Raw genomic sequence first — 22,051 nt, 5'->3', positions numbered from 1 at the left:
GAACCTGATGTTCAATTTATGGGTCAATATCACAGCCACTTCTTAGAACGGTATCAGTCAAGTGTGGGTTGCCTGAAAACAAAGAATTTTGACAAATTAACTCTAAATAAATTATAAGAGTAACATAGAAAGTATAATTAAATAACACTGACACATAAACTGCGAACACATGATAAGAAGTGGAAAGTGTAGCTGTACTGGTGGTACTTATACTGGTAGTTTTTTATAATGAATTATAAATATATACTGTATATGCTATATTAAAGCAGAAGTGAGTGATCCGGTCGTTTTCGCTAATGCTGCGTTCCAGGCAGGCTTTTGAAATCGTAAATTACAGCTTCAAGTCACAACTTACGACTTTGTAGCGTTTCAGGCAACCCACTCGTGTTTTTCCGACCTGTTTTACCTGTTAAAGTCACTATAACGGCCACTCGTAACTTCCGACCGGTGAACTCGTACCAGATCGAACTGGTACCACTTCACGGTCGGAAAAATACGAGTTTCCTTGAACGCACCATAACAGTCCTCGTCCCTACGTCACCACATTCACGGCGTTCCTTGGCTGCACACACAGCCCTGCATGCCGTTCTCTCTCCTCATTGGATAAAAACTGTAGGATACGATAAATGTTTTCTCTTCGGCTCAGAGCAGAGCAGAGGGACTGAGAGACCCGTGTTTCAGTCCAAACACTCTATGTAAGTGATTGCTGTCGGAAGATATAACTATTTAAGACTTATATTAACACAAATATCTCACTCACTTCTGCTTTAATCAGAAATATTGAAAGAATTAAATTAAAAAGTTCAAATAAATTTCAGCAGCAATTAAGATCATCAAAGAACCTTTTTTTCTTTTTGAGGCACCAGTACTGACACTTACCATAGGAGAAACTTTACTGAACTGTTAAGAGTAAATGAACTTGCATTATAATATACAGCAATGAAAAAGGGGGAGGTAAAGTTTATGAATGTCTTATTTGCTCAATAAAATAAAAAGGCTGACAATGTTATGCTTATTATTTTGAGAGGAAATAATAATGATATTTTTCTTTTCAAAATGCAGTTCGATAGAAATTTCTTCAAATCTTTGAGAGGGGAAATATTTCCAAAGAAGTAACACAAATTGAACATTTAGCTGTAAAAATAAATAAATATAATACTTTCGGTTTCAATTTTTACAAAAACTGCATTTATCGTCAACTTCAGAAAATCTTTACATACATGCATCTTTAAATATTTCTTGGGACGTAGCCAATTTATGTCTTTAATTTGAGAACTTTCCACATGGTGTTATTTATTCCCTCTCCGACGCTTCATGAACGCATCACGAGCGGTGACGACGATGACGCACAAAGTCTGCGACGGTCGTAGCAGCGTCGTGTTTGTTGTGTTTACGTCCCATGGAGATCAACGTTAGAACCGTTTTCTGGTCTAAATGTTGAAACCTTTGGATGTTTTTTAAGTATATTTTTATTTTTATGGATGATTTTTAACGTGTCTTGTTGAACAAAGATGGAGTCTCTCGGGAAACAGGTGAAATGTGACTGCGAGCAGCTGCTGAGCCGCTTCAGAGAAACTGACTCTGTCCGCTTCGAGATCTTCTCCAACATCTGGAGGGAAATGAAGTTCTCACAAATCTTCTAGTGAGTTGATTTTAAAATACCAGAGTGTGTTCAGACTAAATATGTCTTCTAAACCAGCGGTTCTCAACTAGTTTCACTCCACATGTTCCCATGGTCATTAAGTCGCTACACTGCAGTGAAGTTAGTTTGAAGTTGGATATTTGACAGACATTCGCTCACTCACTCGCTTCTCAATATATTAAAAATCCATATAAAATATTAGATGTGTTCAAATGCAATAAAAACAGGTGTGTCTCATAGAGGAGGCTTAGCTCTACCATCCTGTGTCGATTTTGAGCCAACAGGTCACATGACTTAGGAGTTATTGAGCTATAATGCTCATATTTACAGTATAAAATACATAAAAAATTCATATAAAATATTTAATGTGTTTAAATGCAATAAAAACAGGTGTGTGTCATAGAGGAGGCTTAGCCCTACCATCCTGTGTTGATTTTGAGCCAACAGGTTACATGACCTGAGAGTTATTGAGCTCTAATGCTCATATTTACAGTATAAAATACATTAAAAATTCATATAAAATATTAAATGTGTTTAAATACAATAAAAACAGGTGTGTCTCATAGAGGAGGCTTAGCCCTACCATCCTGTGTTGATTCTGAGTCAACAGGTCACATGACCTAGGAGTTATTGAGGTATAATGCTCATATTTACTGTATAAAATATATAAAATATTCATATAAAATATTAAATGTGTTTAAATGCAATAAAAACAGGTGTGTCTCATAGAGGAGGCTTAGCCCTACCATCCTGTGTTGATTTTGAGCCAACAGGTCACATGACCTAGGAGTTATTGAGCTATAATGCTCATATTTACTGTATAAAATACATGAAAAATTCATATAAAATATTTAATGTGTTTAAATGCAATAAAAACAGGTGTGTGTCATAGAGGAGGCTTAGCCCTACCATCCTGTGTTGATTTTGAGCCAACAGGTTACATGACCTGAGAGTTATTGAGCTCTAATGCTCATATTTACAGTATAAAATACATTAAAAATTCATATAAAATATTAAATGTGTTTAAATACAATAAAAACAGGTGTGTGTCATAGAGGAGGCTTAGCCCTACCACCCTGTGTTGATTTTGAGCCAACAGGTCACATGACCTAGGAGTTATTGAGCTATAATGCTCATATTTACTGTATAAAATAAATCAAAAATCCATATAAAATAATAAATGTGTTTAAATGCAATAAAAACAGGTGTGTCATAGAGGAGGCTTAGCCCTACCATCCTGTGTTGATTTTGAGCCAACAGGTCACATGACCTAGGAGTTATTGAGCTATAATGCTCATATTTACTGTATAAAATAAATCAAAAATCCATATAAAATAATAAATGTGTTTAAATGCAATAAAAACAGGTGTGTGTCATAGAGGAGGCTTAGCTCTACCATCCTGTGTTGATTTTGAGCCAACAGGTCACATTACCTGGGAGTTATTGAGCTATTAATGCTCATATTTACTGTATAAAATATATAAAATATTCATAAAAAATAGTAAATGTGTTTAAATGCAATAAAAACAGGTGTGTCATAGAGGAGGCTTAGCTCTACCACCCTGTGCTGATTTTGAGCCAACAGGTCACATGACCTGAGAGTTATTGAGCTCTAATGCTCATATTTACAGTATAAAATACATTAAAAATTCATATAAAATATTAAATGTGTTTAAATACAATAAAAACAGGTGTGTCTCATAGAGGAGGCTTAACCCTACCATCCTGTGTTGATTTTGAGCCAACAGGTCACATGACCTGAGAGTTATTGAGCTCTAATGCTCATATTTACAGTATAAAATACATTAAAAATTCATATAAAATATTAAATGTGTTTAAATACAATAAAAACAGGTGTGTGTCATAGAGGAGGCTTAGCCCTACCATCCTGTGTTGATTTTGAGCCAACAGGTCACATGACCTAGGAGTTATTGAGCTATAATGCTCATATTTACTGTATAAAATAAATCAAAAATCCATATAAAATAATAAATGTGTTTAAATGCAATAAAAACAGGTGTGTGTCATAGAGGAGGCTTAGCTCTACCATCCTGTGTTGATTTTGAGCCAACAGGTCACATGACCTAGGAGTTATTGAGCTATAATGCTCATATTTACAGTATAAAATACATTAAAAATTCATATAAAATATTAAATGTGTTTAAATACAATAAAAACAGGTGTGTGTCATAGAAGAGGCTTAGCTCTACCATCCTGTGTTGATTTTGAGCCAACAGGTCACATGACCTGGGAGTTATTGAGCTATTAATGCTCATATTTACTGTATAAAATATATAAAATATTCATATAAAATAGTAAATGTGTTTAAATGTAATAAAAACAGGTGTGTGTCATAGAGGAGGCTTAGCTCTACCACCCTGTGCTGATTTTGAGCCAACAGGTCACATGACTTGGGAGTTATTGAGCTATTAATGCTCATATTTACTGTATAAAATATATAAAATATTCATATAAAATAGTAAATGTGTTTAAATGCAATAAAAAAAGGTGTGTGTCATAGGCTCACATCTGCCATTCTGTGTTGATTTTGAGCCAACAGGTCACATTATTTTTTTATATATTTTATACAGTAAATATGGGTGTTAGAGCTCAATAACTCCCAGGTCATGTGACCTGTTGGCTCAAAATCAACACAGAACAGAAGATCTAAGTCTCCTCTATGACACACACCCGTTTTTATTGCATTTAAACACATTTACTATTTTATATGAATTTTTAATATATTTTATACAGTAGGCTAAATATGAGCATTAGAGCTCAATAACTCCCAGGTCATGTGACCTGTTGGCTCAAAATCAACACAGGATGGTAGAGCTAAGCCTCCTCTATGAGACACACCTGTTTTTATTGCATTTAAACGAATGTAATATTTTATATGGATTTTTGATTTATTTTATACAGTAAATATGAGCATTATAGCTCAATAACTCTCAGGTCATGTAACCTGTTGGCTCAAAATCAACACAGGATGGTAGGGCTAAGCCTCCTCTATGACACTCACCTGTTTTTATTGCATTTAAACACATTAAATATTTTATATGAATTTTTAATGTATTTTATACTGTAAATATGAGCATTAATAGCTCAATAACTCCCAGGTCATGTGACCTGTTGGCTCAAAATCAACACAGGATGGTAGAGCTAAGCCTCCTCTATGACACACACCTGTTTTTATTGTATTTAAACACATTTACTATTTTATATGAATTTTTAATATATTTTATACAGTAGGCTAAATATGAGCATTAGAGCTCAATAACTCCCAGGTCATGTGACCTGTTGGCTCAAAATCAACACAGGGTGCAGAGCTAAGCCTCCTCTATGACACACACCTGTTTTTATTGCATTTAAACGAATGTAATATTTTATATGGATTTTTGATTTATTTTATACTGTAAATATGAGCATTATAGCTCAATAACTCCTAGGTCATGTGACCTGTTGGCTCAAAATCAACATAGGATGGTAGGGCTAAGCCTCCTCTATGAGACACACCTGTTTTTATTGCATTTAAACGAATGTAATATTTTATATGAATTCTTTATGTATTTTATACTGTAAATATGAGCATTATAGCTCAATAACTCCTAGGTCATGTGACCTGTTGGCTCAAAATCAACACAGGATGGTAGGGCTAAGCCTCCTCTATGAGACACACCTGTTTTTATTGTATTTAAACACATTTAATATTTTATATGAATTTGTAATGTATTTTATACTGTAAATATGAGCATTAGAGCTCAATAACTCTCAGGTCATGTGACCTGTTGGCTCAAAATCAACACAGGATGGTAGGGTTAAGCCTCCTCTATGAGACACACCTGTTTTTATTGTATTTAAACACATTTAATATTTTATATGAATTTTTAATGTATTTTATACTGTAAATATGAGCATTAGAGCTCAATAACTCTCAGGTCATGTGACCTGTTGGCTCAAAATCAGCACAGGGTGGTAGAGCTAAGCCTCCTCTATGACACACACCTGTTTTTATTGCATTTAAACACATTTACTATTTTTTATGAATATTTTATATATTTTATACAGTAAATATGAGCATTAATAGCTCAATAACTCCCAGGTCATGTGACCTGTTGGCTCAAAATCAACACAGGATGGTAGAGCTAAGCCTCCTCTATGACACACACCTGTTTTTATTGCATTTAAACAAAAGTAATATTTTATATGGATTTTTGATTTATTTTATACAGTAAATATGAGCATTATAGCTCAATAACTCCCAGGTCATGTGACCTGTTGACTCAGAATCAACACAGGATGGTAGAGCTAAGCCTCCTCTATGAGACACACCTGTTTTTTATTGCATTTAAACGAATTTAATATTTTATATGAATTCTTTATGTATTTTATACTGTAAATATGAGCATTATAGCTCAATAACTCCTAGGTCATGTGACCTGTTGGCTCAAAATCAACACAGGATGGTAGGGCTAAGCCTCTTCTATGAGAAACACCTGTTTTTATTGTATTTAAACACATTTGATATTTTATATGAATTTTTAATGTATTTTATACTGTAAATATGAGCATTAGAGCTCAATAACTCTCAGGTCATGTGACCTGTTGGCTCAAAATCAACACAGGATGGTAGGGTTAAGCCTCCTCTATGAGACACACCTGTTTTTATTGTATTTAAACACATTTAATATTTTATATGAATTTTTAATGTATTTTATACTGTAAATATGAGCATTATAGCTCAATAACTCCTAGGTCATGTGACCTGTTGGCTCAAAATCAGCACAGGGTGGTAGAGCTAAGCCTCTTCTATGACACACACCTGTTTTTATTGCATTTAAACACATTTACTATTTTTTATGAATATTTTATATATTTTATACAGTAAATATGAGCATTAATAGCTCAATAACTCCCAGGTCATGTGACCTGTTGGCTCAAAATCAACACAGGATGGTAGGGCTAAGCCTCCTCTATGAGACACACCTGTTTTTATTGTATTTAAACACATTTAATATTTTATATGAATATTTTATATATTTTATACAGTAAATATGAGCATTATAGCTCAATAACTCCTAGGTCATGTGACCTGTTGACTCAGAATCAACACAGGATGGTAGGGCTAAGCCTCCTCTATGACACACACCTGTTTTTATTGTATTTAAACACATTTAATATTTTATATGAATTTTTTATGTATTTTATACTGTAAATATGAGCATTAGAGCTCAATAACTCTCAGGTCATGTAACCTGTTGGCTCAAAATCAACACAGGATGGTAGGGCTAAGCCTCCTCTATGACACACACCTGTTTTTATTGCATTTAAACACATTAAATATTTTATATGAATTTTTAATGTATTTTATACTGTAAATATGAGCATTATAGCTCAATAACTCCTAGGTCATGTGACCTGTTGGCTCAAAATCGACACAGGATGGTAGAGCTAAGCCTCCTCTATGAGACACACCTGTTTTTATTGCATTTGAACACATCTAATATTTTATATGGATTTTTAATATATTGAGAAGCGAGTGAGTGAGCGAATGTCTGTCAAATATCCAACTTCAAACTAACTTCACTGCAGTAGTCGCTACCCACTTTTATAGAATTCAAACCAAGATTTATTTATTTTTTAAAGCCTTTTAAAACTAATTTTGCTCTTTATTGAGCAAAGTGCATTTCAGGGCACATGAATGAAACTGAGGAGGACCATGACAACTGCAACTGCATGTACGGAAGTGAATAAAAAAATATCAAACTGCACAAAATGGAGACCAACAAAATCATATATTTGACTTCTAATGCATCTCTGCATTCAGAGCATGTTCACAAAAGTGAATAAATATCAAATTGCACAAAATAAAGACCCACAAAACAAAACAAGATTCACTGCATTCAGGCCACATTAATAAGAAACTGATATCTTTGCATTCAGAGCAAATAATAAGAAACTGAGGAGGAGCGTTACAACTGCATGTGTTCACATGTCACGCGCCTTTCAATATAAGTTATTTTTTTTAAAATAAAAGACATGTCCAACATCAGATGTGCATTAAATATTATTTACTTTTTTGACCAGCTGTCCGCGACCCACTTTTGGGTCCCGACCCACCAGTTGAGAACCACTGTTCTAAACCACTTTATTATTACACTTTTGTATTTTTTTAAAGGGCCAGTGCACTAATGGGAACAGTCCTTTGTGTTGTTTGTTTTCCCTACGTTAAATGGAAGTTACACAGCCAAAGAATTATTATTTATAATCATAAGTTGTTTTTTGTGTTTGTTTTTCTGGTGTAAAATGTGTTTGAAAAATCTGAATTTGTATTTTTAGTGTGAGAAAGAAATCTGGTGCTGACCAGAGATCAGTCAAACACAGCAGCAGCAAACAACATTATAGAAACTGAAAATTGAAAAGAAATAGTGAAGAAGATAGTGAACATTATAGGGGAAGGAAGGAGATAGTTTGACTTTTGTTCTTTGAATAATTACTAACACCTCATTAATAATAATAATAATAATTTCCCACATTCTGTGTCATAAACTATAAACTGTTTTCTTGTCTGTAACAACATCTATTGCACGTCTGCCCGTCCTGGGTGAGGGATCCCTCCTCTGTTGCTCACCCTGAGGTTTCTCCGATTTTTCCCTGTTAAAAGGGTTTTCCATGGAGTTTTTCCTCAGTCGATGTGAGGGTCTAAGGACAGAGGATGTTGTTATGATGCCATGTAAAGCCCTTTGAGACAAACTGTTTGTAAAAACGGGCTATACAAATAAAATTGCCTTGCCTTGCCTAATAATACAAACTGGTTTTCTGTATTGAGCATGAATGGGAGTGCCATTTCATCATTACATGTGCATTTAACATGTTTTATCACCATATTTGGAATAAATTATTCTCTAATTACAGGTGATGGGTCATATTTGCATCATGAATATAATTAACTGATGTCTATTAAAGGCATTATGCACCTCTAGTATAAAAAAACACCCTGTTGTTGTTTCTGAGAGATGATGAATAATGTGTATTGGAAGTTTTCTCCCGGTATTTTTTAACCTCCTTTATAACCTAATCTGTTGCTCCTCCTGTTGCTGCAGCGGCGCTCAGGGCCACAGGAAGCGAGAGTTCAGCCGTCTGATCCTGGACACGGCCTACAGCTACTTCCTGCCGCCGTTCAGCTTCCAGATCAGAGTGGGAGGACTTTACCTGCTGTTCAGCCTGTACCGGTGTCAGACGGCCGCGCCCACAGAGCAGGTCAGGACACGGCCGGCGGTCGGTCGGTCGGTCGGCCGGTTAGGTGAGGTCGGTGTTTGTGTCAGTTCCAGGTGAGTGATGGAGTTGTTCCTCTGGCTGCAGATCAACGTGGCGCTGAAGGACTGGGACGACGTGAAGAAGTTTGAGAAGGACGCCGTGGACGCGAAGCACCTGGACGTCGTCTACATCTTCAGACAGCTGATGTCACTCAAAGCGTTTCACTTCGGCGCCATGCCCGTCCAGGTGAGCTCACACCAAGACCAACACCACACGCACACACACACGTTTTCTTTATTTTCTTTTCTTTATTAATTTTTTTTAAGGAATACAACAGTAAATACAAAGAGATGAAGTTACACACATTGACTTTTCTATCTTTTCCCCAGTTCCTAAAACAACCCAACAAGCAGAACAAAGTCTCTGCACAAAAAATATTTATTAAACAAGTACAATAAGTAGCAAACAAATTATGTAATATGGAAAAATAGTAGATTAGCAAACATAAAATAAGTAAAAATCAACATAACTCGTTAATACAAATGCCTACCCCAAAATATTAGAGAATAATTTCAATATAAGAAAAAAAACACAACATCTCTAAGCCAGAGGAGACAGATGGGGGTTTGGGAGGATTTCCATGAAAATAAGATACAATGTCTTGCAAAGAGAAATACAAAGTCTAATATATGACTGTATACGGTTATAATAATATAATGTATGTTATATTTTTAGCACAAGATTTGCTAGAACCTAAACGAAGGACAGATTCATCCCACAACTGCTCTGTGAAGTTCAGACCAAACTCACGTTGCCAAGAAATTAAAAGTTTAGTAACCAAGTGACCTTCAAATGACATTAATTGCTCATTCTGACTCGGTCACACACATGTTTTCTGTCAATAGAAACATTGAATGTGAGGATTTTGCTCATTGCTCATTTCCTCTCCTGCTGCCAGCTCTCCTACAAGAAGAAGAAGAAGCTGGAGAAGTCGGCGCTGTGTGAGGAGTTCATCGAGCGAGCGTCTCGTCCACAGCAGCTCATCAACATCGAGCTGCTGGAGGTAAATTCACAGAGAAGGGGCCGCGTTCACAGACCAGGACAAAACTGTTGGCTCTATTGACATGAAAGTTTAAACAAAAACAATTTTTAAAAAGCATCAATATTCAAGAAAAAAACACAAATATAGATTTAAATAGTATAATAAACAATAGAAATATGAATATCAGGAGAACATGGGGGTTATGAAACGTTAGTAACTAATAATGTGGAGCTACCAGAGGTGTGGAGATAGATAGATAGATAGATAGATAGATAGATAGATAGATAGATAGATAGATAGATAGATAGATAGATAGATAGATAGATAGATAATCATGATTTATGACAAAATATAGAAATAAAACCCAGTGAGAAGTCTAAGAGAAATAAAGAGTGTTTGTAAATTTAAACATTATAAATGTGACCATCCTCTTTATCTGTAACTGCTCTGCTTCACTGTCACTGACACCTTCACTGGTAACAGCTTCACTGGATTGAAGTAATCATCAGTGTTACTGAATGGAAACATCTTCTGAGTGAAAGTGTGTGTGAAGGTGTGTATGTGTGTGTTAGTATCAGGATCAGAGAACGACAGTTTTCCTCTGTTCAAGTCCAGATTCACTCTGATCCTCTGGAGCTTCTTCTGCACTGGGAGATAAATGTTTGGACCTGATGGTGAAGCTGCTCTGTATTTACCTCTACAGAACCGTATTCTCCATAATCCAGACCTTATGTCGTCTCCCTTCCTCTGCACAGACTCTGTTAACACACCCAGTCTCCAGTCTGTGTTGTCTCCAACCTGGACATCCCAGCTGTGAGTCCCTGAGTTAAAACCCTCAGAGCCCAGGACAGACCAGTAATACTTGATTCTCTCTGGATTGTCAGGAAGCTGCTGTTCATCTCCTCCTCTCACACTGGTCAGATCTTCAGACAGGATGAGTCCTGGATGAGCAGTGTTTGGGTCCAGAACCACAGGACTGTAGGAGACCATGTCCTTCATCTTGTTCCAGATGTTGAAGGTCAGGTTGCCCAGGTGTTTGGCCTGGTCTATCAGAGCTCCTGAGTCCAGCTGTGGATCCTCCAGCAGGGGGCGCTGCTGGACTCTTTCCACTGCAGCCTTGTAGTTGAGCAGGAATGAGACGTCTTCAGCTCTCAGCTCGTCCTCTGTGGCTCTGACTGTGTGTGAAAGAGCTGCTATCTCTCTGCTCAGAGCCTCCATCTTCTCCTTCATCCTCTGACTCTTCTGCTCCTCTTCCTCCCCCAGTGCAGCCATCCTGGCCTCCTCTTCCTCTTCTAGAAACTGGTGAAGCTTCTTAAACTGCTCCTTAATCTGCCTCTCTGTGTGTCGGGCCTGGACCTTAATGTGTTCTGCTGTTTGACCAAACTTCACTTGAACTTCTTCAAAATCCTTTAACTTCTTCTTTAAGGGCTCCAGAGTTTCCTCAAGTTCCTTCTTGAGGTCTGAAGCAGCTTCATCGAGGGGACTGATTCTGTGGTTGGTGTGTTTTTTTGAATCTCTGCAGATGAGACACACTGGCTGCTGATGGTCCAGACAGAAGAGTTTGAGTTTCTCAGAGTGCAGACTGCAGAGAGCCTCTGAAGATCTCTGCTCTCTCTGCTGTAAGAAGCTCTCACACAGGTTCTTCAACACCAGGTTACGAGGTGGTTCTGACTTTGAAGATCTTCTCTTACAAACTGGACACAGTGGATCTCGTTTCTCTCTCCACCAGCTCTTCAGACAGTCTTTACAGAAGCTGTGGCTGCAGGACAGAACAACAGGATCTCTGAAGACCTCCTTACAGACCGGACAGCAGAGATCCTCCTCTGGTCTGGAAGCCATTTAGTCTGTGAGTGAAGCTGAAAACACAGCAGACAGGAAGTAGAGTCAGTCATGGCTCCCCTCCCTCCTCTACTGACTTGACTGAAGTTTACTGTGACTCTGAGTCCAGGTTTTAGTCAAACTCACCTTCAGTGTGTGGAGTGTCAGCAGGTTGAAGCAGCAGTGTTGTAGCTGGACTAACTCACAGGAAGTTGTTAGTTTGGTCTGAAGCTGAATCTGATCGTCTCTTCTTCAGTCTGCAACTCTGGGACTGATGAGGAAGTGCAACAGTTTCCTAGGTTGAGTCATGTGAGTCATGTGAGGGGGCGGAGCTTTGTCAAAATGAAACTTAAAGTAAGGCGGTGCAGCCAAGGGATGCGTGTGCATGCGGTGACGTAGGGACGAGGGCGGGGACTGCTAACTCCATCCGCTGACAGGAAGTTAGCCAAAACGACCGGATCGCTTACTTCTGCTTTAAGCAGGATGATGCAGCAGCTCTGTTTAGTTTCTGTTTGTGAACATGAATCAGGAAAGTCAGAATAAATAGTTCCTGTCAGATAAACGTGGTGCAGTGAATATTAGTCACAGAGATGTGGAGCAGAAACATGAAGACCTGTGATAAGAAAATCACCAAGAAAAGTATCAGGACTTCAAAGTTGCAGGACTATAAATAATGGACATTTACAAATAGAAAGTCATGGACAGGAGCCAAACCAACATTTTAGTCCACGTCTGTAATTCTTCAACCTTTAACCAGAGAAACAAAAGGTTTTACAATCACTGTTTGTTTCTTTGGTCCTGTCCCAGGAGCTGTCCAACATCCACGAGCTCTACGAGAAGCTGAAATCTTCTGTCAGCTCCACAACAGAAACGTGGGATTCGTCCGTCAGCCTGATCAGTAAAGACCTGGTCCCTCAGCTGCGCAGCACCGTGGTCGACTTCTACAAGTGGCAGCAGAAGGAGGTGAGAAACCTGTTAAATGATGAGATAATGAAGGTATTTTAAAGCTTTACTATGTTTTCCCACTGTTGTTGATGTTCATTGGCAAAAAATATGGATGTTTATTTTATTTGAAGAATAAAATAAGCATCTTTATATAATTTATGAATTAAAACTGCAACAAATACACAATAGATCATTCTGTTTAGATTAGTTTTATTTTTAACTAATTAATCATCTGGTCAAAAAAAATACCAAACTGACGTCTGCAACAAAATCATGAACTTAACCCTCTGACAGTGATGATCAGTATCAATAATAATCAATGACAAAACTGCCACCTTACCGTGGTGGAGGGGTTTGAGCACCCAAATGATCCTAGGAGCTATGTTGTCCGGGGCTTAATGCCCCTGGTAGGGTCTCCCAAGGCAAACAGGTCCTAGGTGATTAGGGTTAGGGTTTAGGGTTCGAAGCCCCTTATGATGAAATTAATACCAAGGAGGTTTACGTCGCCTGGACTGGCGTTACCGGGGCCCCACCCAGGAGCCAGGCCTGGGTTTGGGGCTCGCAGACGAGCACCTGGTGGCTGAGTCTTGGCCCACGGGACTCGGCCGGGCACAGCCTGAACGAGCGACGTGGGCCCGCCTTTCCGTAGGCTCACCACTTGCGGGAGGGGTCAGAAAGGGCCGGTGCCATGTGATTTGGGTGGCGGTCGTGGGCGGGTGCCCCGACGACCCAATCCCCGGATAACGACTCTGGCTTTAGGGACATGGAATGTCACCTCGCTGGGGGGAAAGAGCCTGAGCTCGTGTGGGAGGTTGAGAGGTATCGGCTAGAGATAGTCGGGCTCACCTCCACGCACAGCCTGGGCTCTGGAACCCAACTCCTTGAGAGAGGTTGGACTCTTTTCTACTCTGGAGTGCCCACGGTGAGAGGCGGCAAGCTGGTGTGGGCTTGCTCATAGCTCAGCCGCAATGTGTTGGAGTTCTCCCCGGTGAACAAGAGGGTTTCCTTGCGCCTCCGGGTCGGGGATAGGCCTACGGGCCGAAAGGTGGTGCAGAGTACCCGGCCTTCTTGGAGTCCTTGGGAGGGGTGCTGGAAAGTGCTCCAACTGGGGACTCCATCGTTCTGCTGGGGGACTTCAACGCTCACGTGGGCAGCGACAGTGTTACCTGGAGAGGTGTGATTGGGAGGAACGCCCTCCCCGATCTGAACCCGAGCGGTGTTTTGTTATTGGACTTCTGTGCTAGCCACAGTCTGTCCATAACGAACACCATGTTCGAGCATAAGGGTGTCCATCAGTGCACGTGGCACCAGGACACCCTAGGCCAGAGGTCAATGATTGACTTTGTAGTCGTGTCATCTGACCTCCAGCCGTATGTCTTGGACACTCGGGTAAAGAGAGGGGCTGAGCTGTCAACTGATCACCACCTGGTGGTGAGTTGGATCCGCTGGCAGCGGAGGAAGCTGGACAGACTTGGCTGACCCAAGCGTATCGTGAGGGTCTGCTGGGAACGTCTGGCGGAATCCCCTGTCAGGGAGGTCTTCAACTCCCACCTCCGGGAGAGCTTTGACCGGATTCCGAGGGAGGCCGGAGACATTGAGTCCGAATGGACCATGTTCTCCACTTCCATTGTTGACGTGGCTCTACAAAGCTGTGGCCGTAAGGTTGCTGGTGCCTGTCGCGGGCGGCAATCCCCAAACCTGGTGGTGGACACCGGAAATAAGGGATGCTGTCAAGCTGAAGAAGGAGTCCTACCAAGCCTGGCTAGCTCGGGGAACTCCTGGGGCAGCTGACGGGTACCGGCAGGCCAAGCGTGTGTGCAGCTCGGGCAGTCGTGGAAGCAAAAACTCGGGTCTGGAAAAAGTTTGGGGAGGCCATGGAGGAGGACTACTGGTCGGCCTCAAGGAAATTCTGGCAAACCATCCGGCGACTCAGGAGGGGGAAGCAGTGCTCCGCCAACACTGTTTACAGTGGAGGTGGGGAGCTGTTGACCTCGACTGGGGACATTGTCAGGCTGTGGAAGGAATACTTTGAGGATCTCCTCAATCCCACTGACACGCCTTCCAGAGTGTCCTGGGTCTTCATTCATCACCCAAGCCGAAGTCACTGAGGTAGTCCGGAAGCTCCTCAGTGGCAAGGCACCGGGGGTGGATAAAATCCGCCCTGACTACCTCAAGTCTCTGGATGTTGTGGGGCTGTCGTGGCTGACACGCCACGACAGCCCCACAAGGTCCCTCTCTTCAAAAAGGGGGATCGGAGGGTGTGTTCCAACTTTCGTGGGATCACACTCCTCAGCCTCCCGTGGAAGTCTATTCCAGAGTACTGGAGAGGAGAATTCGCCTGAGATTCGAACCTCAGATTCAGGAGGAACAATGCGGGTTTCGTCCTGGCTGTGGAACGCTGGACCAGCTCTACACCCTCCACAGGGTGCTCGAGGGTTTGTGGGAGTTTGCTCAACCAGTCCACATGTGTTTTGTGGACATGGAGAAGACATTCGACCGTGTCCCTCGTGGCATTCTGTGGGAGGTGCTCCGGGAGTATGGGCGCTGGAGCTTAGTTTGCATTGTTGGCGGTTCGTTCATTATTTTTATGGACAGAATTTCTAGGTGCAGCCGGGGGCCGGAGGGGGGCCGGTTCGGGAGTCACTGGATTTCGTCTCTACTTTTTGCAGATGATGTTGTCCTGTTGCCCCCCTCGAGCCTGGACTTCCAGGATGCACTGGGGCAGTTTGCAGCCAGGTGTGAAGCGGCTGGGATGAGAATCAGCACCTCTAAGTCCGAGGCCATGGTTCTCGACCAGAAAAAGGTGGTTTGCCCCTCCAGGTCGGGGGAGAGTTCCTGCCTCAGGTGGAGGAGTTTAAGTATCTTGGAGTCTTGTTCATGAGTGATGGAAGGATGGAACGCAAGATTGACAGGCGGATCAGTGCAGCAGCTGCAGTAATGCGGTCCTTGTATCGGTCTGTCGTGGTGAAGAAGGAGCTGAGCCGAAAGGCAAAGCTCTCGATTTACCGGTCAGTCTACGTTCCCACCCTCACCTATGGTCATGAACTCTGGGTCATGACCGAAAGAACAAAATCCCGGATACAAGCGGCCGAAATGAGTTTCTTCCGCAGGGTGGCGGGGCGCTCCCTTAGAGATAGGGTGAGATAGGGTGAGGAGCTCTGTCACCCGGGAGGAGCTCGGAGTAGAGCCGCTGCTCCTCCACATCGAGAGGAGCCAGCTGAGGTGGCTCTGGCATCTGTATTGGATGCCCCCTGAGGTGTTCTGGGCATGTCCCACCGGGAGGAGGCCCCAAGGAAGACCCCAGGACACGCTGGAGTGACATGTCACTCGGCTGGCCTGGGAACACCTTGGGATCCTCCCGGAAGAGCTGGAAGAAGTGTCTGGGGAGAGGGAAGTCTGGGGATCCTTGCTCCGACTGCTGCCCCCGCGACCCGGACCCGGATAAGCGGAAGATAATGGATGGATGGATGGAAAACAGCAAATCGTCACATTTCAGGCAGAAATTAATGAAGCATCACTTCATTATTTTCCTGAATCTTTTTTTTCCTTCATACATTTTCCTTCTTTTTCCCTGTCCTGTCTTGTCAGGATGGAGCAGATAAAGACGAAGGTGAAGACAGCGGTGAGGGGACGTCGTCTCAGCAGGAGGTGAGTGATGAACCACATTAAACCTGGAGCTCAGTGTGCAGGACAAACATCATCCAGTGGCAGCCGGTCAATACTTTGACAAGTATATATTTTGAGATAAAAGTGAGTTAAATGTGTCACCTGCAATAAAAAACGTAAAAGAAACATGTTCTACGTCATCTAAAGTCACTGATTGGTCACGTGTTTCCTCCTTGGGCCGCAGAAATCTTTGCCCATAGACTCTGGTTATAACTTGTACATGTGAGATAGGAGCTCCTGAATGCAGCTCATTGATGGTGCGTTCAGGTTTTATCAGAAATTTGAATCATCAATCAATCAAACATCAAACATCTACAAGTATAGAAACGTTGTATATCCGTTTAATTGCATCAATCGTCCATTTTTCTGACTTCTGTGTTGGTTTTTCAACTGGAAAGCTCAACGTTGTTCCAAGCTCTGAGTTTCCAACTTCCAATGTAAATGAAACGCACTATACAGTCTTTTTAACCAATAAATACACGTACATTTGAGTCCCTTGGGTGTGCAGATGAGGCAAACTCTCCAGACCCGTATCCACAAAACCAATGTCCAATTCTCAGTGTTTCCTTTTCCATATGGTGTTCATTTATTGACAGAAACAGTTCATCTTTAACACAAGTAAGACACGGTTCTGTTCTCTTCAGGTCAGTGTTCATACATAACCATATTCTTCATCAAACGGTAACAAACACACGTTCAAACACGATCTCAATACACTATAATTCACGGTCAGAAAACGATTTGCTCTCCTCCTCTACACACACCTGATGCTCATTATGCTCTTACCTATTTGCCTTTTCCCATCCTAACACCCCCACCTAGTGGTTAAACATAAAAATTACATAGTGGCTCAAATACACATCATCACACACTGTGATATATTTATACTCTGGTGTCGATTGAGAGACCTGATTATTATCTCTTCACCTGACGTTCGATATTGACACCAAGCGTGTAACTTTATTATAATAACTCAACTCAACCTGGAGAAAACTACACCAGCTGCCACTGACATTCTGGATCAACCCTTCAAAATAAAACACAAGGAAAAGATGAAACTGTAAATGAAATTAAACAGTATACAGGCGCCGAAAATAATCGTTTCAAAGATGCATCGAGATTCTTAACGGGACGATTCTGAATCGATGCAGTGATGTCACGTAATCGATCTTTAAACTCAAATAATTCATTCAAGTTTGATGATGTTGTTCACATGCAGAAACAGTGATTTATTTTATTTTAAAGCACAATGCCAAGATTTACGTTGTGTTTTTGAGAAATTAACAAGTGCACCTTTAAGTAGACTATAGGCCTTTTCTTTTTCTTTGTGTGTTCAGACTCCAAGGAAGCTGCCGTACTGTGGAAATGCATTTAAATTATATTTTCCATTTAATGTCATGTAAATAAAAAGTCATCATATTTATCAGACTATTTATGTTAATTAATGAAAAAGCCATGTGTGGCAACATAGAAAATTGAGGATGTGATGCATCGAAAAGCACTGAGATGCATCGAAATGCACTGAGATGCATCGTATAATCGAATCGAACTGAATCGTAGACTGGTGAATCGTAATCGAATTGAATCGTGTGGCCAGTGAAGATGCAACACACCACTATTAAACAGTGAACAGTAAAGCTCTAATAACCACCTGGTCCAGTAGGTGGCGCTGTTGTCTAACGTCCATCTGTCTGTCTGTTTGTGTCCTCAGTGTTCAAACCGAGCCGAGCTCCTCGCCTCCATCAAGTCCAGAGCGTACGGAGAAGCAGCAGAGGTTTGTTACTTCCTGTTCAGTTTATTCCTCATGATCAATCAAACAGGTGTCAAATATTAAAAGTATATTTGATTTGTGTGGTCACTCCAAGGCCTCCAAGTCCCGTCGCCATCGTCAGGTGGAGGTGGACTTGACCAGCGCTGAGGCGGGACCGTCCTCCACACCGGGTTCCTCCAGGATCAGTAAACCGTCACTCAAAGCCAGAACCAAGGAGAACATCCGGATCTCAGGTAAACACGTCCAACTTCATGCTGCTGGAAGAGGTGGAGGGTGGTAGGTTCAGGGACATCACGGTGTTCACACCACCCAAACATCCTCCTCCTCCTTTTTCTGTCCCACTGATGTTAAAACCATAATTTAAAGTTGTGATGATGAACACGATCAGATAAAGTCAGAAGTGAACTCCACATTTGTCTTGAATGATGCGTTCAATGACCGAAACTCTTTTCTCATCATCAGCTGCTTTTGAGAAAGAAGCCATGTCGACCACTGTGATCTCCAGTCTCACCAGTCTGGACTCTGCTCCTTAAGGTACACACACACACACACACACACACACACACACACACACACACACACACACACACACACACACACACACACACACACACACACACACACACGCGCGCGCCAGATTCACTTTAGCTTCATCTGTTGGAGCCATTTTCATTATTAATGATTAATGAGAAAACACAGAACTCTGTGTAAGTGACATAAAGTCAGGACTTTGTTCATGGGAGTGTCCAGTTAACAAAGAGCTGCATTATGTTTCTCACATTGATATAGTACATTAAATCAAAATTATTGTTTAAAATGTTAATCATGATCGTTCTTTGTGGCCCAAATTGACATCAATGTACAGATGTTTCTGTACGTCACTAAATCATCTTTATATGTAATTTAAGACAGATGGAGATTTTTTTTATTTCTGTTTATGTTCACACATTCATGATTTTTCTTTTTTCTCTCCAGAAAATCAAAAATGTAAAAGTGGACATGAAGACGACACCGGAGTCAGCCTTCATCCTGAGGAGAAGATTTTTTTCTTTAAAGATGTTGCCTGTAAACAAATGTTTTATTATAGTAATTAATATTTTATTAGCTTTAAGGTTTTTACTGCCATTAATTGGCATTTTATGACAAAAATATGAATGTTTTATATCTTATAGAACATAAAGGAAAAGTTAAAGTTGCAAACCTGCTTACATTTGTTCCAAAATGTAAAGGTTTGTAAAATATAAATACTCTGTTTTCTTACTGAGCCAGTGTTATGATGTTGCTTTTTACTCACTGCAGGAAATATCTGAATGTTTAAAACTGGACATCTGTGATGGCTTTATTATTTTATAATGTTTTATATAAAAAGAAACTCTTTAAAAGAAACTGTTAACTTGGTCCATCTCTTTCTTATGTGACATTTAGTTCAGACCTAAAGTTTCTGTTTTTCTGATTTTATCTTGGGCCTGTTTGCTGTGGACATTGTTTTCTAAAACTCAAAATTATAAAATATTGAACAGAAAAATACAAAATAATCTTCACCACTGGATCTGACAGGGGTAAGTACAGTGCTTTTATTGTTTATACACAGTATACATACAGGTTTCATTTACTACAATATATTTACATTATTAGATCTAATAAATGATGCATTTGTGGCACATTTATTTTGTCTATGTTCAGACAAGCAGTAGATTAATTATAGCGATTTTAACCACATTTTATATACATTGCATAAATTTCTCCCTTTCTCACCCTGCAGGTCAGTGGCTGTGGAGCACGATGAGTTCAAAGATCTGCGGGTGTGTTTTAGGTAAATAATCATATATTTCAATTTATTCACAAATAATGACTTACAGTGAAACACACTATAAGTGCAAAAAAAAAAAAAGAGACCACTACTTTAACAACTGTTTCTTATAAAAAAAAACACTGGAATTAAATTAGATTATTTTTTATCAACACAGAAGAGCCCAGATATCACCATAAAACGGCACATTGTAATATTTTTTAGCACAAGATTTGCTAGAACCTAAACTGAGGACAGATTTATCCCATAACTGCTCTGTGAAGTTCAGACCAAACTCACGTTCCCAAGAAATTAAAAGTTTAGTAACCGAGTGACCTTCAAATGACATTAATTGCTCATATATCTTAGATATGAGAGAAATAAAGAGTGTTTATAATAATAAGACAGCAGGAGGACGGTGCAGTTTAACATTTTCAATTCACTGATTTTTCCCTTTAAGAAATAAACAACATTATAAATATGATCATCCTCTTTATCTCTAACTGCTCTGCTCCACTGTCACTGACACCTTCACTGGTAACAGCTTCAATGGGCGGCAGGTATGATACGTGTAAATGTATGGAAACACCTTCTCAATGAAAGTGTGTGTGAAGGTGTGTATGTGTGTGTTAGTATCAGGATCAGAGAACGACAGTTTTCCTCTGTTGAAGTCCAGATTCACTCTGATCCTCTGGATCTTCTTCTTCATTGGGAGATCAATCTCTGGAACTGATGGTGAATGAGTGTAGTATTGACCATAATCCCTCACTATTCCTAATTCATCTGCAACGAAATGTATTCCCCATGATCCAGAATGTCTGTCGCCTCCCTTCCTCTGCACAGACTCTGGTAACACACCCAGTGTCCAGTGTGAATTGCCTCCAACCTGGACATCCCAGCTGTGAATCCCTGAGTTAAAACCCTCAGAGCCCAGGACAGACCAGTAATACTTGATTCTCTCTGGATTGTCAGGAAGCTGCTGTATATTTTCTCGTCTCATACTGGTCAGATCTTCAGACAGGATGAGTTCTGGATGAGCAGTGTTTGGGTCCAGAACCACAGGACTGTAGGAGACCATGTCCTTCATCTTGTTCCAGATGTTGAAGGTCAGGTTGCCCAGGTGTTTGGCCTGGTCTATCAGAGCTCCTGAGTCCAGCTGTGGATCCTCCAGCAGGAGACGCTGCTGGACTCTTTCCACTGCAGCCTTGTAGTTGAGCAGGAATGAGACGTCTTCAGCTCTCAGCTCGTCCTCTGTGGCTCTGACTGTGTGTGAAAGAGCTGCTATCTCTCTGCTCAGAGCCTCCATCTTCTCCTTCATCTTCTGACTCTTCTGCTCCTCTTCCTCCCTCAGTGCAGCCATCCTGGCCTCCTCTTCCTCTTCTAGAAACTGGTGAAGCTTCTTAAACTGCTCCTTAATCTGCCTCTCTGTGTGTCGGGCCTGGACCTTAATGTGTTCTGCTGTTTGACCAAACTTCACTTGAACTTCTTCAAATCCCTCTAACTTCTTCGTTAAGGGTTCCAGAGTTTCCTCAAGTTCCTTCTTGAGGTCTGAAGCAGCTTCATCGATGGGACTGAATCTGTGGTTGGCGTGTATTTCTGAATCTCTGCAGATGAGACACACTGGCTGCTGATGGTCCAGACAGAAGAGTTTGAGTTTCTCAGAGTGCAGACTGCAGAGAGCCTCTGAAGATCTCTGCTCTCTCTGCTGTAAGAAGCTCTCACACAGGTTCTTTATCACCAGACTAACAGGTGGTTCATCTCTTGAAGATCTTCTCTTACAAACTGGACACAGTGGATCTTGTTTCTCCTTCCACCATCTCTTCAGACATTTTTTACAGAAACTGTGGCTGCAGGTCAGAACAACGGGATCTCTGAAGACCTCCGTACAGACCGGACAGAAGAGATCCTCCTCTGGTGTGGAAGCCATTTAGTCTGTGAGCGAAGCTGAAAACACAGCAGACAGGAAGTAGAGTCAGTCATGGCAGACAGAAGCGTATAGAAAAAAGGGCGATTTTCTGCCTCAGCGCTGGTCTCACATTTTGGCTTATTCCGACAAAACGGTAGCTCCTATCAGAAAAAGCAGCAGACCGTGGTTGTCAGAAGGACTTCCTGAATGCTTTG

General features: G+C 40.9%; 3 protein-coding genes across 3 annotated transcripts; 1 reads left to right on the top strand and 2 right to left on the bottom strand.

The window, feature by feature from the left end:
* The first annotated feature begins 1,367 nt into the window (after nt 1–1,367).
* Nucleotides 1,368–19,188, top strand: LOC311006128 (snRNA-activating protein complex subunit 1-like). Its single transcript, XM_083998829.1, has 10 exons — nt 1,368–1,642; nt 8,746–8,902; nt 9,005–9,145; nt 9,858–9,962; nt 12,567–12,722; nt 16,293–16,352; nt 18,082–18,144; nt 18,236–18,374; nt 18,604–18,675; nt 19,117–19,188. Exons 1-9 carry the CDS (start codon nt 1,512–1,514, stop codon nt 18,672–18,674), a joined length of 1,023 nt encoding a protein of 340 aa, XP_083854955.1. The 5' UTR covers nt 1,368–1,511; the 3' UTR covers nt 18,675; nt 19,117–19,188.
* Nucleotides 10,374–11,780, bottom strand: LOC311005870 (E3 ubiquitin-protein ligase TRIM39-like; the record flags this gene model as incomplete). Its single annotated transcript, XM_083998478.1, has 1 exon — nt 10,374–11,780. The coding sequence occupies one exon, from the start codon at nt 11,778–11,780 to the stop codon at nt 10,374–10,376; it is 1,407 nt and encodes a 468-aa protein (XP_083854604.1).
* Nucleotides 19,189–20,429: 1,241 nt separating the features above from the next.
* LOC311005916 (E3 ubiquitin-protein ligase TRIM35-like) lies at nt 20,430–21,857 on the bottom strand (the record flags this gene model as incomplete). Its single annotated transcript, XM_083998523.1, has 1 exon — nt 20,430–21,857. One exon carries the CDS (start codon nt 21,855–21,857, stop codon nt 20,430–20,432), a length of 1,428 nt encoding a protein of 475 aa, XP_083854649.1.
* Nucleotides 21,858–22,051: the final 194 nt, after the last annotated feature.

The sequence above is a fragment of the Trachurus trachurus genome (genome assembly GCF_905171665.1).
Source record: "Trachurus trachurus genome assembly, chromosome: 22".
Taxonomy (NCBI): domain Eukaryota; kingdom Metazoa; phylum Chordata; class Actinopteri; order Carangiformes; family Carangidae; genus Trachurus; species Trachurus trachurus.
The sequence above is the reverse complement of the archived record's forward strand: the minus strand, read 5'-3'. Positions and strand labels throughout refer to the sequence as shown.

What these genes read in the sequence shown, in the direction of transcription:
- LOC311006128 (XM_083998829.1), top strand. Translation starts at nt 1,512, where the DNA reads ATGGAGTCTCTCGGGAAACAGGTGAAATGTGACTGCGAGCAGCTGCTG. An exon ending in CGGCCGCGCCCACAGAGCAG is followed by an intron (nt 8,903 to 9,004) that starts GTCAGGACACGG and finishes CTCTGGCTGCAG; the next exon opens with ATCAACGTGGCGCTGAAGGA. An exon ending in GGAGAACATCCGGATCTCAG is followed by an intron (nt 18,375 to 18,603) that starts GTAAACACGTCC and finishes TCTCATCATCAG; the next exon opens with CTGCTTTTGAGAAAGAAGCC.